At 33.4% G+C, this 17,676-nt stretch overlaps 1 protein-coding gene across 2 annotated transcripts; it reads right to left on the bottom strand.

Moving 5' to 3' along the window:
* Positions 1-3,156: 3,156 nt before the first annotated feature.
* Positions 3,157-17,336, bottom strand: LOC147410311 (putative disease resistance RPP8-like protein 2). 2 transcript variants are annotated; one of them, XM_086433771.1, is made up of 3 exons: positions 16,990-17,336; positions 3,509-6,348; positions 3,157-3,415 (listed from the first exon to the last, which is right to left on the bottom strand). In XM_086433771.1, the coding sequence occupies exons 1-2, from the start codon at positions 17,250-17,252 to the stop codon at positions 3,531-3,533; spliced, it is 3,081 nt and encodes a 1,026-aa protein (XP_086289897.1). In that variant the 5' UTR covers positions 17,253-17,336; the 3' UTR covers positions 3,157-3,415; positions 3,509-3,530. The 2 variants fall into 2 exon arrangements, with proteins under 2 accessions (XP_086289897.1, XP_086289893.1); XM_086433767.1 differs by having other exon boundaries at positions 3,157-6,348.
* Between the last annotated feature and the right edge of the window lie 340 nt (positions 17,337-17,676).

Raw genomic sequence — 17,676 nt, 5'->3', positions numbered from 1 at the left:
ATTTTTTGTAAATCAATTTTGATGGGGTTAGAAGTTTTGGAATGAGTTGATTTTTAGTGAGGATAATCTCTACAATGAGGAGATCATCCTCATGTAAAATCAGCCCATCCCGAAACTTCTAACCCTATAAAAAAAAGTTCAAGAACCGTAAATCATCCATTTTTTTTGGAAACCAGTTTTGATGTTGTTAGAAGTTTCGGAATAGGCTGATTTTTTGTGAGAAAGATCTTCAGACCATATAGATCTTCCTCACTAAAAATTGGCTCATTCCAAAAACTTTAACCCATATGAAACAAAAAAAATTTTTGGCTATGGTGTGATTTGCCCTTATTAATTCATGTGGTGTTTTTATAATTACACATCCTTTATTTCCATTGAAAATTATTCATCCAAAATTAAGTTCTTTCAATGTTAATTTCAAATTTTGGTGATTTGTATGACATTATTATTTTTAATTTGAAATTTGTGGGGCTTGAGAAGTAAAATTATTATTTAGAAATTAAAATTTTGATTATCACTTATTATTTAAAAATGAATTGTATTTTAATTTTATAAAAAATAATATATTTTATTGTGTTTGATAAGAAATAGGCATTTGAAACATGCAAACAATGTATAATATGATTGTAAGGGTAAAGAATATAACTACCTATTTTAGTAATATATAACAAACATGATTCTGCATTTAAACAAATAACTTTTTCAGTACTTAAATTCAACGCTTATAAGTTTCAGCATTTAAAGTCATTCAACACTTTTTTTTCCAGTTTAACAAACAATCTCTTGATAGTCTTGGAACTAGACATGAACCTTACCTTCAGAATAGAGGGAAGCCATCACCACCTTCATTTCCTCTGTTAAGCAATGGAGCTGAAAATATTTCTTACATTTTTTAATCCATGAGCGGGGATTCATGCCATCAAAATGAGGGAATTCAATCTTTGATTTTGGAAGCTTAGAGTATTCTCCCTTCTCATGGACCTCCCATGGAGATTCTTCTTCCTTTACATTTGGTTGTGCCCTATATTGAGTAGCAGGGATCATTGCCTCTATTGACTGTTTTTTAATACCCTTTTCTTTATCACTCTTATCTTTGTCGTTCATGCCATCAAAATGAGGGAATTTGATCTTTGGTTTTGGAAAGTATAGAGTATTCTCCTTGCTCATGGACCTCCCATGCAGATTCTTCTTCCTTACATTTGGTCATGCCCTATATTGAGTAGTAGGGATCATTGCCTCCATTAACTGTTCTTGACTCCCTTTTTCTTTGTCTTTCTTACCTTTGTCGTTCAATATTAATCTAGTTTTTTGTGCTACTCTAAATGCCAAAAATATTTTAAAAATAATTAATAAAACTTGTGCTAATTGAAGTGATAGAAATTGTTAAAAAATTCGAAAAATTAAGTTGTGCCACTTCAAGTGCTAATTTTGAATTTTTTATTTATTTATAATTTTACAAAAAATAGTACTTTTTTTCTAAATAATTATTAATTATATTTTTTTTTTATAATTTCCCAATTTGTCATTAGTCTTTTATCTTTAATTTCACCTTTGTTTTTCTTTAGAAATAAGGATTTCAATGTGCACATATCAAACATTGATGTGTATGTCACCACCTATTCTAGCAAAACCATATAACCTTACCCATTGTTTTTACCATTCTTCACTTTTTACCAATTGAGATGATAGAGCACAAAACCTAGACCATAAAATGGTTGGATTTAAATATATCAATATTCAGATTAAGATTTTTAAAATATGATTCGTCAAGACTTAGATCTTTCTAACTAAGATCATAATCATATTCAATTTTGGTTGAGTAATCTTGGAACTTTTAATTTTTCACTTTTTCCTTATTTTACTTTATTTTTTTTTAAAGTCTGGAATGATATTGTACCATTATGCCCATTTCATTTAATAAGAATCTCATTGTGCATCCCCACACCACGATCAATTGGGGCATATTGAAGGATGAAAATGTCGTAATAATCCTCAGGAGAATAGATCTACTACAAATGCTAATGATACAATAAGCATATTGAGAACAATAGGATTTAAAGGTCAAGTTGATCTTCAATTCTCTACTTCTTGACTAATGCAACCTCTTTGGACTAGTCCCCATGTTCTTCGGAGGAACATGACTTGCTCAATCGCACAAATGATGTTAAATTGTAGAAATATTTTTCTAAAGGCTGTCGTTCTAGCTTTTGAATCCTTCCAACAATCTCATACTTGAATCAAATCCCAAATGATTAAATACATACAAAACATAAACTATAGAGAAATAAGAAATAGAACACCAAGTGATTTGTTTACGGGATTCATCTTAAATCCGACTACTTCATCTTGTGATCATAATTGAATCCCTTTTTTGCATTAAGATTGATAACACCCCTATTAATATTTTTCTATCCTTGACTACCACACAGTTTCCTTAAACTCTTTGATGTGTCTCCTAATAGTTCTTTTAGGATTCATCCATATTTATAAAGTTGGATATAATGTCAATCATATTCCTATCTTTTCAAGAATCCTAGATCCACTCAAATGTTTTGTCCTCCCAATAAAAGTCTCAAGTTATTTATAATGCTTGTTAGTGTCAATATATGTTAAAATAATGTCTTCATTTTAAAATTAAAATTACTCGATTGAAAACTTTCCTAACATATATAGTAAAATACGATCAGATGTAGAACACAAAATTTTAATAAATTATTAAAGAAGATAATTTTCACAATTAAATTTGATTTCTAAATTCGTGAATTCACTGGCCATACATTCTTAAAACCTTTGATCAAATAAAAAAAAATTCAATCTAAGCTGGTCAAACTAGCCTAACTCTTTTCAATTAAGGTAGTTACCTCAATTTCTTGTTTCTCTTGTGTGACATACCTTGCACTATTTTCAGGTGCATTGACCCATGGAGGTCTACCTTTCGAAGATCTAAAGCATTTCCAGTCATTTTTTTTTTTCCATCATGGGTTTTTGAACTATGTCAATTGTTGGGCTTAAACCCCATGAAGAGAAATAAAGCTGAAACACAATGTTGATTTATCACCAATCAAAATAATTTCCTATTCCGGTGAGTCAGTTAGTTAAATAATAATAGGTCATTGAAAAGAAATGAAGGGTTTAAAATGTTTCTGATCGAGAGAATGTTTGAATTTCATATTTACCCAATATTATATAATAAAACTAGCAAAACTAATACAACATCAAGTCATAAAGTCATAAATTTGTATCTGAATTGAAGTATAACATAGAAAAAAAAAAAGAAAAAAAGAAAAAAAGAAAAAAAAACTTCCCATCCACTAGAACAAAGTGACAAAGAAAAAACAAATGAAAGGAAAGAATCTAGTAAAAAAGGGAGATCAAAAGAATGGCTGGTACAATATAACACCACTCCCACACCCACCTAAAAATAAAAGAAGATATTCAATATAATTGAGAAGCTTACAATGAACAAATGTTTAATTACCAAAAATAAACTTATTGATAAAAGACTTACCTTGAATTTGTTAGATCATCTGCTAGAACTGAATGTTGGGCACGTGGGCAATCTTTCCCCAATCTTCTCCTTTATTTGGCTTGACTCGTGCCTCGAATTCGACAGTCATCTCCTGTAATGTTAATTTCTGGAGTGTGGTTACTCGCTGCAATCCATCTGGAAGTGCCTTCAAATTATCACAATGTTTAATTGACAACTCTCTAAGACAAGGTAGTGCTCCTTCCTCAATCTTCCATTCCTCCAAACTAAGTAGCCAATTCAAATCCAATTTTTCAAGCTGAGGGAACCCTCCAGAAAGAAAAATCACACACTTTTCTTTAAGATGAGATATCTCCATATAAAGGAACTTGAGTTTTGGCAGATTTCCTAAGATTGACCATGTTTCTTCTCCAAGAATACATCTACTCAATGTCAGGTGGGAGAGGTTGGATGGGAATTCACAAGGGCCGAACAGGAGCTTTTCTATCACTATACCTCTCAAAAAGAGCTTGTAGAGATTGAAGTGATTCCTCGAAAATATGTTTAACTTTTCTATAGGTTCCCTTTCCATTCCGTATTTTTCTATAAAATCCAAACGCAAGGATTCGACATGGTCCAATTTGGTAATCCACCCTGCAAATGCCTCCATTTGTGACTCTAAATCAACATTTACGTACAAGGACACCTTTCTGAGGTTTGTAAACTTTTCCCACCCATCCTTCACAAGACTCTTGTTATCTATTTCTATTCCCCACAGCGTCTGAAGATTTCTTATAGAAGAAAAATAAGAAGAGCCATTCCCATTCCATCTTGGCGGATCTATTCGCAATGTTAATTTCTTATATAGTTCCTTCCAATCTGGAGAGTACCGAACTTTAAAATGTCGCAAGTGGACCATATTCGACATCGCATCACGACCACATTTGATTAGATCATCACTAACTATATTTAGGATTTGTAGGTTTCGGAGGTTGCCTATGGTCGATGAAAACCTTCGCACTCTAATCCCTCTTAATAGTAAGTACCTTAAATGAATAAGTTTTCCTACTGTCTTAGGCAACTCAGTATGAGGTGAACCACGGTTAATAAGATGAAGAACTTTAAGCATTCCAAAACCCATATGAATATGTCTATTGAGAAGTATTCGGCTCATTGAGTCAAAGGAAAACAAAGATTGAATATGCTTATCATAAAATTGCTCCACAGAAAAGTTGCCAATATTATAATGAAAAACGATTCGACGAACCTTGTTAAAGGCTGTATAAGATGTAGAAGAAGAATTTCCACTGCCATGAATTTGAAAACACTTTACTTCCTGGGCTTTTGATATTGCAAGGTCTCTCAAAAGATCATGAACACGACATGTTTTGATACTCCCATTAAGACTCCTTCTTGCTACCTGAACCATGCATCTATCCACCAACTCTTCTAAGTAGTCCTCTGCAATGTCTTCGGCTACCTCTTCACCTCGTTTTTGTACAAATCCTTCTGCTATCCACAACTTTATCAAATTTCCTGTGGAGATTTCATAGTCTTCGGGGAAAATGCCAAGATATTGAAAGCACAGTTTCAGGTCGAAAGGCAAGTCATTATAGCTCAAAGCTAGTATTTGTGAGCATGGTGTTTGGTCTTGATTAAGCTGCCAGTTTATGCGGTCAAGTACTTTTGTCCACTCACCGATGCTTCTGCGTTTCCTTGATAAGAAACCCCCCAATACTACGATTGCAAGAGGTAAACCCCCACACTTTTTCACGATTTTTGTCTTAACTTCCTCTAATTCTTTTGGAAGAAAACATTGTTCCAGGGTAATTTCATCTACCAAGAGAACTTTCTTAGTAAACAACACCCAACTATCATCTTCACTCAGAGGTGCTAGTTCAAGTGGGATGCTCACTGGATCTGCGTGCAAGGCTACCTCTTTGTTGCGAGTGGTAAAGACAACTCTGCTCCCATTCTTTGTGTTAGGAAAGACATCATTAAGAAGATCCCAGACATCAATTCTCCAAACATCGTCCATGACTACTAAATATCTTTTCTCTTTTAAGAACCCCTTGATATGTTCTTTAAGATCTTCTTCATTCATCTCTTGTGGCCCGAGACCCATGAACTTCTTCGCTACGTCATGCAGAAGGTCTTTTGTATTGTATTCTTGAGATACAAAAACCCAAGCACGAACTTTAAAATGGTTCTTAACAACATCACAGTTATAAACCTTTTTAGCAAGTGTAGTTTTACCTTGACCCCCCATTGCTACGATAGAAATCACACATCGTTGTGGGGATTGCCCAATTAGTCGAGCTTTTAATTCATTTATATCCTTCTCTAAACCAACAACCTGGGCTTCATCATCTGCCTGATGAGGAGAAGTTCGTCTCTTCTCACGCAACCGTTCAGTTGAAGAGCTTGATGCTTCTTTGCTTCCTCCTCCGATTGTTTCAAAACCATAAATGGATCGACTATTGGAGATGTCAGTGATCTTAATCTTGATCCGTTCGATCTCCATGCCAATCATACGCCGGGTATATAGATCATAGAAGATGAAAACACACTTCTTTAGGAAATTCCTCTCCTTCTGTTGTGTTTTATGAAGGACGTACATCTCGAAAGCGTCCTCTGCATCAAAAGCCACATCTCTAATATCATCCACCAAGTTCTTCACATTCAAGTCATTTTTTTGTTTTTCTTCTGCATCTTGTAAGAAGCGCTGTATTTTCCTCAGTTCTCTTTGGATCCACTCGGCTTTGTCTTTCACGCCACGATGGAAGGGTGCTTCCTGAATCAAAAAGTCACCGAGTTTGTGCACCACCGTAGAAACAACAGCCTCAGCAGCCATTGATCCTCTCTTGTTCTCCTTCCCCTTCCTAGTCAAGTTAGAAAAAAAAAAATTCAATTAATTAAAAGGAAAAGAAGCCAATCAATAATCCATGAACTTTATTAAAGTAATGGAATAGTATAACACTAATAAGCTTCTCTTTCAGGAAAATATAAATCATTGTATATGGGATCCATTGTAATTCGAAGAACCTTTTTGAATAACATTCAAACACATATTTATTTGAGTCTTATGTTTTCACCTACAATTCTGATTCCTGATGAAAATATTTCCAGATCAAACAAATTGATGTGATGGTCCACTAAGGATACAAATTCTGATAATCTAGTGATGATGTCAGGTTGGACTACTTTCGCAAACCTCCCAGTCTTCTGTGTCAATGAAGTCTTGATGTGTGTCTATATAAGGAGAATAATTTTCCTGATTTGGGGTATTATATGTGAGTGGAGATTTTGGTTCCATTTATGAAAAAGGGAAAATTATAAATAAATCTCTCTCTCTCTCTCTCTCTCTCTCTCTCTCTCTCTCTCTCTATATATATATATATATATATATATATATATATATATATATATATAATTATTATGAATTATTTTAGGAGTTAAGACATAGATTAGTAGTTTTTTATGGATAAACTAATGACTTTTTATGAATAGATTTGAGATTTATTGTATGAAATTTTATGTTTATTTTTTTATTAAAAAATATTACGTACAATTTATAGAATATTGGCAATCCGTAGAATCAAATTGACTTTAATTCGATTTGGGTTGGTTTGGTTCCAATGGAATTTGGTTTGGTTCTTATTCTTCTTTCAGGGAACTGACTTATGTGAGTTCGGTTCCAATTTGACCTCAAACTGAACCAAGTTGCACCCCTAGCATCCACTAACTCACCCTAAAAGCAAATATAGGTCAATTTTTTGTCTGTTGTTTTTTATTTAAAACATGAATTTCAATACAATTTAATTAAAAATGATATTTTAAGTAATAGAAAACATTGAAAAAATAATTTATTACTTAAGAAACTCAAAAAAAAAAAAAATGTATTATATTAAAAATACATATTTTATGTAATACTTATTCATTGTTAAATTATACTGTAAGTATTTTGTACAAGGTAAGAAACACTAAGAAAAATATTCAAAATAACAAAAATATTTTAATAAGCACACTTCTCTAATCTTCTTTATTTATTAAAAAACTGTTTCTATCCCAATTACTTTTCTTTTAATAAAAAATATGTATCTTTCATTATTTGAGAGAGAGAGAGAGAGAGAGATTTTTTACTTAGAAGGATTTATAGAACACAGACATACTGGGGCCGAGGCAGGATTTTTGTGTAACTGGAATAAGACTGGTTTTGGGGAGAAAATTCAAGGATTTTTTTTTTTTTTTTTTTAGAAATTGAAGAGAAAGGGCATTTATATCATTTCTTATTAACCTATATATGAGAGAAAACCTAAGTCAACGGTCAAACTATAGTTAATATGACTGATTTTGGGGAGAAAATTCAAGGATTCTTTTGTTAGAAAATGAAGAAAAAAGCATTTATACAATTTCTTACTAGTCTATTGGAGAAGACCTAAGTCAATTGATAATGTCAGAAGTTTGAAACGTAGTATATCTCAAATATCTTAGAAAAAAACCAACATGCCCCCTTGACATCTTATCTAATAGACTAATACAACATGACATCAAAACCTTCAAACTTTGAGCACAAGAATTCATGGATTGATATAAAAGAAATTTTAGGATTTTCTACAAGGTAGTAAGCCAAGGTTCAAAAATGATGGATTGAATATGAGTTTAAATAGATTAAAAATTAATTTACTATAGAAGTTGAAGATATATGGATTTAGCAACAAAAATTAAAGTTTTTCTTTTTTAATTTTTTTTTTGTTACAATGTGATAATGAGGTTATTTAGATTATATTTTTGTTAGTGTAGAAAAAGAAGAACAAGGTCTAACATGGTTTGTCACTAGTTTTAAAACATACTATATTTCAAATATTCACCAAAATTTTGGTGCCTATGTCACACACACAAAAAAAAAAAGAGAGAGAGAGGATTCAAGTTATCTCAAAAATTCACCCAAACTAGACGAGTGTAAGTAAATTATCCAAAAAAAATTGAGGGGAAAATTAAAGGACTATCTCAATTATTCACAAAAATAGAGGGGCGTCAAAATCACCCAGCAACAACTAACAAGTTAAAGGGAGCATGTTTAAAAACATAGGGATATCTTAAATGTTCACCAAAAATAGAGAGATGTTTAAATCACCCTAAACATTGAGAGAGCAATAGGTCAAAGGGGGCACGTCATATATAAGTTTAAAAATACGAGGGAATATCTCTAATATTGACAAAAAATAGAAGGGTGTTTTGTTGAGATTTGATTAACGTTAATTTTGGAGATAATATTTACTGTACATATTTATTTTATTTTATTTCCTTGATGTTCAAATCATGATTTGATCTTGTATGTATATATATTATAGTCTTTTAACACAGAAACGTAATAATAAATGCACAACTTTCTCAATTCTTATTTTGTCATGGTATTAGAGTAATGGTCATATTACTTCTATAAATTTTCGCATACATTGACTAAACATGTCTACATCTGCGATTGATTCAGTAGATCCTCTGTTTCTTCACCCTTCTGATCATCCCGACATGATCCTTGTTCCAAAAGTCTTAGATGGAACAAATTATACCATGTGAAAATGATCGATGTTGATCAGCCTTAGTGCCAAAAACAAATTGGGATTCATCAAAGGAACCGTTACCACTACAAATGAAAAGGATCCCAAATACTCTTTATGGCAGCGTTGCAATGATATAACACTCTCTTGGATATTCAATTCTCTAAGTCAGGACTTTACAAACAGTGTTCTCTATGTTGAAACTCTCTCAGAAATTTGGATAGATCTTCAAGAACGATTCTCTCAAGGTGATTTTTCTCATCATTATCAAACTCAATGATCCATTGTTGAACTGAAACTAAATCAAGAATCCATTTTTTTTACTATATGTAGACACCCCATTTTTGCATCCGCCTGATTAATCAAGTCGTCGACCCGATCGCAAAGGTTCCCAATGATGGATGTTTATTCCAATGCTTTATTTTGTTACCAGATATGTTTCAGAAATCCGGATGAGGTATCTCGAACTGACAAAACTTAGAAACCACGCTACACTAGGAAAATATGACCCCAGAAACATAGAAATCATCATCTTGCAAACCAAAAAGAAGCTTCACGATAAAAATCACTAAAATTACCAAAAAACCCCTAACATCAAAACAACCCTAGAGCCTGCATTACGCTTAGGAAAACCCACTCAAACACATAAAATAACAAATCGAAACCAAGTAAACCATTTCGCCAATTTTCACAAAATTTGACAAAATTACGAAAATACCCCTCATAAAGTTCACGATCATTTCATACAAAAAACTTCATAAATGATAAAAACCAACATTCCCATTGAATTCCTTACGAAAAACGGATTCCAAAACATCCTGGAACATTGAAAAACGACTTAAAATGTAAAAAATCCTCTCCGAGGGCAAAATGGTAATTTCATAATTTTAATAATTAAAAATTTCGAAATTAATAAATAAATCATTAAATAATGTAAAGTGAAACATTAATAAAATTAATTATAAAATTTAAACCAAAAAATTGATCAATCAGGCTTTCAAGAAAAATTGTTGATGGTTCGCAAGATATTTCTTTAAGGACCCCTCCATTGGGTGTCCAAAGAATCAAAGATATAATAGAGGGGGTTCTCCAAAAAATTAAAGTCAATCAAGAAAGACTAAAGTCAAGATATTAAAGTTAATCAAATAAGACTAAAGTCAAAATTAAAGTCAATTAAGTAAGACTAGAGTCAAGTATTAAAGTCAATCTCATAAGACTAAAGTCAAAACTTCAAATTAAAACCCTAATCTAAACTAATCGAGTCAATCTCATAAGACTAAGGTCAAAACCCTAAATCAAAGCCCTAATCTAAACTAATCAAGTCAATCTCATAAGACTAAGGTCAAAACCCTAAATCAAAACCCTAATATAAACTAATCAAGTCAATCTCATAAGACTAAAGTCAAAACCCTAAATTAAAACCCTAAAGACTAAGTCAAAACCCTAAAAGAAACCCTAATCAAACCCTAATGCTTTTAAAAACTTTATAAATAGGAGCCTCCACACCTTATTTTCGTATCAAAGAAAAAACCCTAGAAAAAGTAGGTGAAGAAGCCTCCACAACCCCTCCAAAACCCTAATTTTGGAGTCCCAACTCCTTCCCTAACACCCATACTCCGATTTTAGCCTAAAAAATACCCAAAAACCTCTCAAAAACATCCCAAAAATCCACAACAAATTCGAAGCACCCAGATCCAAGAAGGAGATACTTTACCTCGGAGATCAGAAATCAGATCCGGAGATAGAACTAAGTAAGGAATACGGTACAAGGAGCCATTCTCACCAGATCTGAGGGAATAGCACTTTTGCAGATCAAAGGTAAGCTTTTTTATTATTTTTTTTTTAGGTTTGTCATTAGCGATGTAGATTTATTTGGGATAAGTAGAGACCGGCATTGGCCGGGCGGGGTTGGTGCCTAACACCTTCCAACCCTGTAACATGATCCCCGAATTCAGATTTTTTGTGGTAGATTAATTCTTTTTATCCATGTTAGAGTCAGTTTGATTCCTAGACCACAATAACTAGGTGGCGACTCCCAAACCTCAAGGGTCAAAAGCGGATCTGCGCACCCCGCGGATCGAGGGCGCTTTCACTATACAAAGATGAAAATGTTGTAGGATGAGCTAACTACTTGCAACCCTTCAATCACATGCACATGTAGAGGACAAAAAGATCTAAAAGAAAAGAAAGAAGGAATTCAGCCTGGTCAATTTCTTATGAGACTCAATGAGACATACTTTGTTGCAAGAGGACAGATTATACCCATGCATCATTTACCAACTGTCAAAAAGGCATATTCACTTTTATGTGAAGAAGAAAAGCAGTGAGGCCTTACTGAAACAAAGAACTGTGATCTTATTCATGCCATAAGTATCAATACTTATGGAAATTCCAAGGAGTCACAACCTGTGGCTTCAAGATAACAAAAACAGTGGTCATTCTCTTATTCCAAGCCTCAAGGCAATTGAAAACCTCTTCATTGCTCTTATTATGAAGGCACTACTCACACAATGTGGATCGATGTTACTTTCTCAATTGATCACAAACTTTATGGCAAAGAAGTTCAGCCACCCAATTGAAGTAGAAAACCCCCTGCTCACCAAGCCAGTGCAGAAATAATTTCAGACTCACACAAGCCCTCTATCAAACTTACACCTCAATTCACCCCTAAGGAACTTGCTCAAATCAAAGCCTTTTTTAATGGTAAACAATCTGCCCAAGCAAACTATACATGTATTTCTATTCCTTTCTGTTCTTCCTTTACTACACAAAAAACAACCTTGAGCCATTGGATCCTTGACAATGGTGCCACTAATCACATAGCCACATCTGTTTCAATCACCCCTCCTCTCTCTTCTCAAGTAACCTTGCCCAATGGTGCTTGCTCTGCCATAACTGGTATAGGTTCCACCCAACTTTCAGACCATATGCATGTTAAAAACATACTCTGTGCTCCATCTTTCCATGTCAATTTACTATCAATTAGCCAATTCACAACTACCTTAAATTGTTTTATTCACTTTTTTCAGAACCCAACTTCGAAGAAGATGATTGGTTTGGGGAAGCAACTTAATGGCTTGTACTACTTTGTGCCATCAATAAAATATGCATCACCTACCAAACCAATCACTTTTCATGTGAATTCCACTCCAAAAATTCCAGGGCACTAGTAGTTAGGACATTCCTCCAAGGCACCCTCACAATTTGTGAGTCAAGTTATTCCTTCATTTGTATTTAATTCTCAACATTCGTGTGAAACTTGTCATTTGGCTAAGTAAACATGGCTACCTTTTCTTTCTAGTACTATTCAAACTTTACATTCTTTTGATCTTATCCACCGTGACATTTGAGGACCCCTTCGTACTGCAACTCATGCAGGGGCACATTATTTTTTAACCATTGTTGATGACTATACTAGATTCACCTGGATATTCCTAATTAAATTCAAGTCCGAAATACAAGGGTTACTAAAAACCTTCATCTCTTTTGTCAATATTCAGTTTAATTGCCAAGTTAAATGTATTTGAAGTGATAATAGCTCAAAATTCATATCCATGAAATCATATTTTCCAATCTTGGTATATCATTTCAAAGTTCTTGTCCATCTACACCTAAACAAAATGATGTAATTGAACGAAAGCATCGACATCTCTTAAAGGTTGGCAGGGCCTAAAGAATTTATGTTAATCTTTTATTGCAGTTTTGAGGGGAGAGATTGCTTACCACCACCTACCTTATTAATCGTCTTCTTACCCTTATGCTACAACACAAATCTCCCTCTGAAATGTTGTATAACAAGCCATCCATTTACGCTAACTTGCGAGTTTTTGGATGTCTTTGTTATGCAACAAATTTGTACCCCACTCACAAATTTGACTCTTGCACCAGAAAATGCATCTTTGTTGGTTATCCCATTGGTCAAAAAGCTTATCGCTTATATGATTTCAAAACTCACCAATTTTTCTCAAGCCAATATGTCATCTTTCATGAGGAAAATTTTCCTTTTCATACCACAGAACCTTTACCAGCTACAAACATTTCTCAACCTCAGATAACTAAATACCCCACTGAGTCACCTTTTCTTATAAATCCCTTTACTTTTCCATTACCCGAGACCACTTCCATAGAAAATTCCTCATCTCTTGTCTCATCCCCAGAACCTACTCTTCATAGAAGTAAACGCACCAAGAAACCATCCATTCTTCTTCAAGATTTTCATTGTAAACAGGTGAGTACAATGTTAATAAGGTCCCATAAAGTCATTTTTGGGATCATAATTACACAAGGATTATTGACATGTGATTGTTATTTCTCCTTAAATAAAAACAAATTATATAAAAATGTCAAAATCATTGAGCTAATAAAATTTCTTACTAATTACAGGTAAAAAGGAAAAAATTTGGAGACAAATAATATTGAAACAAATTTGTTACAATGCTCAAGCCAAAATGGAGCAGCCAACCAAAGACCAGAGTTCAATTCCACCACGTCATTGGGCCGGGACATCCTTGTGGTACTCCACGGTGATCTCAATGAATTATGCCTCGAGATTTGAGTTGAAGTTTCTAGACCTTTTGGCCATTGTAGTGGTAGATCTTTCTCGAACCAACTAAAGAAAATTTGACCCAAAACTCGAAAAGAAATGCTATAAATTGAGGGGTTGTCCCAAAGGAAGGGGTCCCTTTTCTTCTTCCTAATTATACTCCGTTATTTTCTATTTTTGTTTAGAGAGAAAATCCTTGTAGAAGTGAGATCTCAAGAATCATCTATTTCCCTTTTCTTCTTTCTTGTAACACCATTGTAGTTGATCATACTTTCAAGCTTGGAATCAAAGTGCAGTAAAGAATTTTTTCGTTCTCTTTTCCACAATACTTTCTCTATTTTACTTTATTGCAATTTGTTCCTCTCAATGATCAGCTAGACTCTCCATAGAGAGGTCAATGATGTAAGAGCGAGTCTATCTTGATCTTGTTAATTAATTCTATTTACACATGTTTTAACTGTGTTAATGTAAAGACTATTAAGTATGGGATTATTCGATTTATATTCATTGTCCTCAATTTAATGATTCATGCTTAGATAAGGTCAAGCTTAATGATGCTCAGTAACAAACTTGAGATACAAATTTGATAATCCCATCCTGATTTAGGATTCACACATATTTTGAATTCAACTAAAAGAATAACCCGACTTGTCCTTCGATCCATGAATAAGAGTTTTGTTGCGTGGATTAAGATCGAATTAAAATTGCTAAGAATTTGAAGATAATTTGCAAAGGTTGATTTGATTTTTCTAATTTTTACATTGCTTTAGTTTCAATTCTTGCTTTAATTTTATTCTACCTCTTAGCTGCAATTTCTCTATACTCAATTTTAATTTGATTTTTAAAATCTGTTTTGGTTTTGAATCGAAAGAAGATCCGAATCACTATTGTCCCTGTGGAACGAATTTTGCTCACCAAAGTTTTATAGTATTTGTTCATTTTTAAATCTGTAATGTACAATCGAACAAATGCCATCAAATGCAATCTCCAACCAGGTATTTTCAAGTAAGTCAGATACTTCGTACCCTTTAAGTAACTACATTTCATATGATTCTTTATCTTCTAATCATAAACACTTTGTCAATCCTATTTCAAGTGTTCTCAAACCAACCTTATATGCACAAGCTGTATTAGATCTGAAATGGCAAGAGGCCATGCAACGTGAACTTGATGCCCTTACTTCTTAAAAACACGGTCTTTGGTTCCTTTGCCTACTAGTCATCGTCCCATTGGCAACAAATGGGTATATTGTATAAAATATAATTCTAATGGCACGATTGAACCTTACAAAGCAAGGTTAGTTAAAAGATTTTTTCAACAAGAAGGCTTGAATTACACTGAAACATTTGCACCTGTTGCCAAGTTAACAACTGTTCGATGTATTCTTCTTGTTGCTACTGCCAAACAGTGGCCCTTACATCAAATGGATGTGACCAATGCCTTCCTCTATGGTGATTTAGAGGAAGAGGTATTTATGACTCCACCACCGAGTCTTTGTCGATAAGGGGAGAAGTTTGTATGTCGATTGCATAAGTCTCTCTATGAGCTTAAACAAGTCCCTCGAAATTAATTTGCAAAATTCTCTCATGCTATCAAAAATGTTGATTTTGTTTAATCACATTCAAATTATTCTTTATTTGTGAAGACTAAAGGTCCGTCTACAATTATGGTGCTCATCTATGTAGATGACATGGTGATAACAAGCAATGATGCAACTGCTATACAAAGTCTCAAAGAATTTTTGCATCAACAATTCCATATCAAAGATCTCGGTTATCTAAAAAAATTTCTTGGCTTGGAAGTTGCAAGGTCCAAAACAGGCGTTGTAATCTCTCAACGAAAATATAACTTAGAGATTATAAATGATATTGGTTACTTGAGTGCTCAACCTTCCAATTTCCCAATGGAAGTAAATTTAAAACTCACGGATGCTCAAGATGATTTGTTACATGATCCAAAGCGCTATACGAGATTAGTTGGGCAATTAATCTATCTCACAATCACAAGACCAGACATCACATACTCAGTTAATATCCTAATCCAATTTATGCATGCACCAAGAAAGCCTCATTGGGATACTACTCCTCGCATTATTAAGTACCTTAAAGGAAGTCCAATCTCAGCTTGTTATTTTCATTAAGCAATTCTTTCAACTTGAAGACTTATTATGATGCAAATTGGGCGAATTGTCCTATGACTCAAAGATCAACTACAGGTTATTGTGTGTGCTAGGGAAATTCACTGATTTCATGGAAAGCCAAGAAGTAGAAAACAGTCTCAAGATCATCCTCGAAAGCTGAGTACAAGTCCATGGCAGTTACAACTTATGAATTAACTTGGCTCAAATTTTTGCTTAATGATATGTAGATTTCCACAGGACTAGCAAAGTTATTATGTGATAATCAAGCTGCACTTCACATAGCAGCAAATCCAGTATATCATGAGTGCACCAAGCACATAGAACTCGATTTCCATGTTGTAAGAGAAAAGATACAAGAAGGTCAGATTGTTAAAGAATTTGTTCTATCCCATTTGTAGTTGGCAGACATTTTTACAGAAGCTCTTGGAGGAAACGTGTTTAAAGACTTAAGAAGCAAGTTGAACATGCTGGATATACATGCTCCAACTTGAGGGGGAGTGTCAAGATTTGTTGAGATTTGATTGACGTTAAATTTGGAGATAATCTTTACTACACATAATTAGGAATTTGTAATCCCTTCATTCAAGGGAATTAGTTGAGATTTTATTTTATTTCTTTGCTGTTCAGATCATGATTTGATCCTGTATATGTGTATATATTGTAGCCTTTTTACATAGAAACATAATAATAAATGCACAGCTTTCTCAATTCTTATTTTGTAAATCTCAAATATTCAAAACACATTCACATACACACATATATGATGTCATGTATGACCAATATCATTAAAATGGTGATAAGGCTGTAATTGATCTGCCGAAAACAAGGCATAGATCAGATCATGCATGAAGTAACAATGTCAAAAATCGAAACAATGTTGCTCAAACAATAAAGCAAGCCTATCATTTCACATTAACCGATGGGTTGCAATCTTAATGAATTTCTGATTTCATGGAAGGCATAAAAATCATTTTTTATGAATTGGATTTGTTCCACAATTCAACGTTTGACATTGCATCATGAATATCATTCCGAACAGAATCATAGATGGGAAACGTAGATCATGGTTGCATGAAGCTTATTTTAAGAAGCAAAAAAAATCTCTAAAATCAAAATTCGATGCAATCTAGGTACAAACTACTAATATCAATAAATTATGCAAATTTAAAAGTAATTAAGTGAAGAAATCTAATTACATGATTTAAAGAACTAAAAGACTAATAATTAATGTAACCAAGATAATATGCAAGAAATTAATGGAGAAGAAAATATGACTTACTTGAAAACAACGAGAATTTCAAACTCCAAATTCCTCACAAATTGGGATATTTTGCATCTAGAGAATTTGATTGGTATTGAGAGCGTGAGAGTTTGTATGGTTATAGGTTTCCAGATAAGGTTTATGATAGATAATATTAAATTCACTGAGTATCTAAAGGTAATCATGTGTCCTGATGAGCACAGATCTATGATTCCTGAACTTGCCACGTGGGATTGACAGAATATCACGACTCTAGAAATTATAGTCTCTGGCGTACCCATCGGAGTTTGTCGACTCTAGAAATTATAGTTTCTATGCATCACTGTTCAGAGTTCACACTTTTTTTTTTTCCCAAAAAAATCTGTTTAGAGAAGATGATTTGAAATCATGGGCCGGGATTTGTACTTGATTAACTTCCAATAAAAAAAAAAAAAAAAAACTTGATTTTTAATAATCATAGCTTTTTGACTTTTGGGTGTAGAATTGAATACTAGTCTTCCGTGGCACTATTTGCATGACAAACACAAAAGACCAGTATTTGTGATCAACAACTGACTTTTGAGACATCACTTATCGTGCCCACCGACAAACATATTTACAAAGATGCCAGTAAAGTAATAAAGAAGAAGAGGAACGACTCTTCTTTTCATTGGACAAACGTGCACAAAAATGCAAAATAAAGAAATAAAAATCCCCAGTTTTAAA

This window comes from Akebia trifoliata, chromosome 1, assembly GCF_017979445.1.
Source record: "Akebia trifoliata isolate Shusen 1 chromosome 1, ASM1797944v1, whole genome shotgun sequence".
In the NCBI taxonomy this organism is placed as follows: Eukaryota; Viridiplantae; Streptophyta; class Magnoliopsida; order Ranunculales; family Lardizabalaceae; genus Akebia; species Akebia trifoliata.
This window is presented reverse-complemented; position numbering and strand designations above follow the sequence as displayed.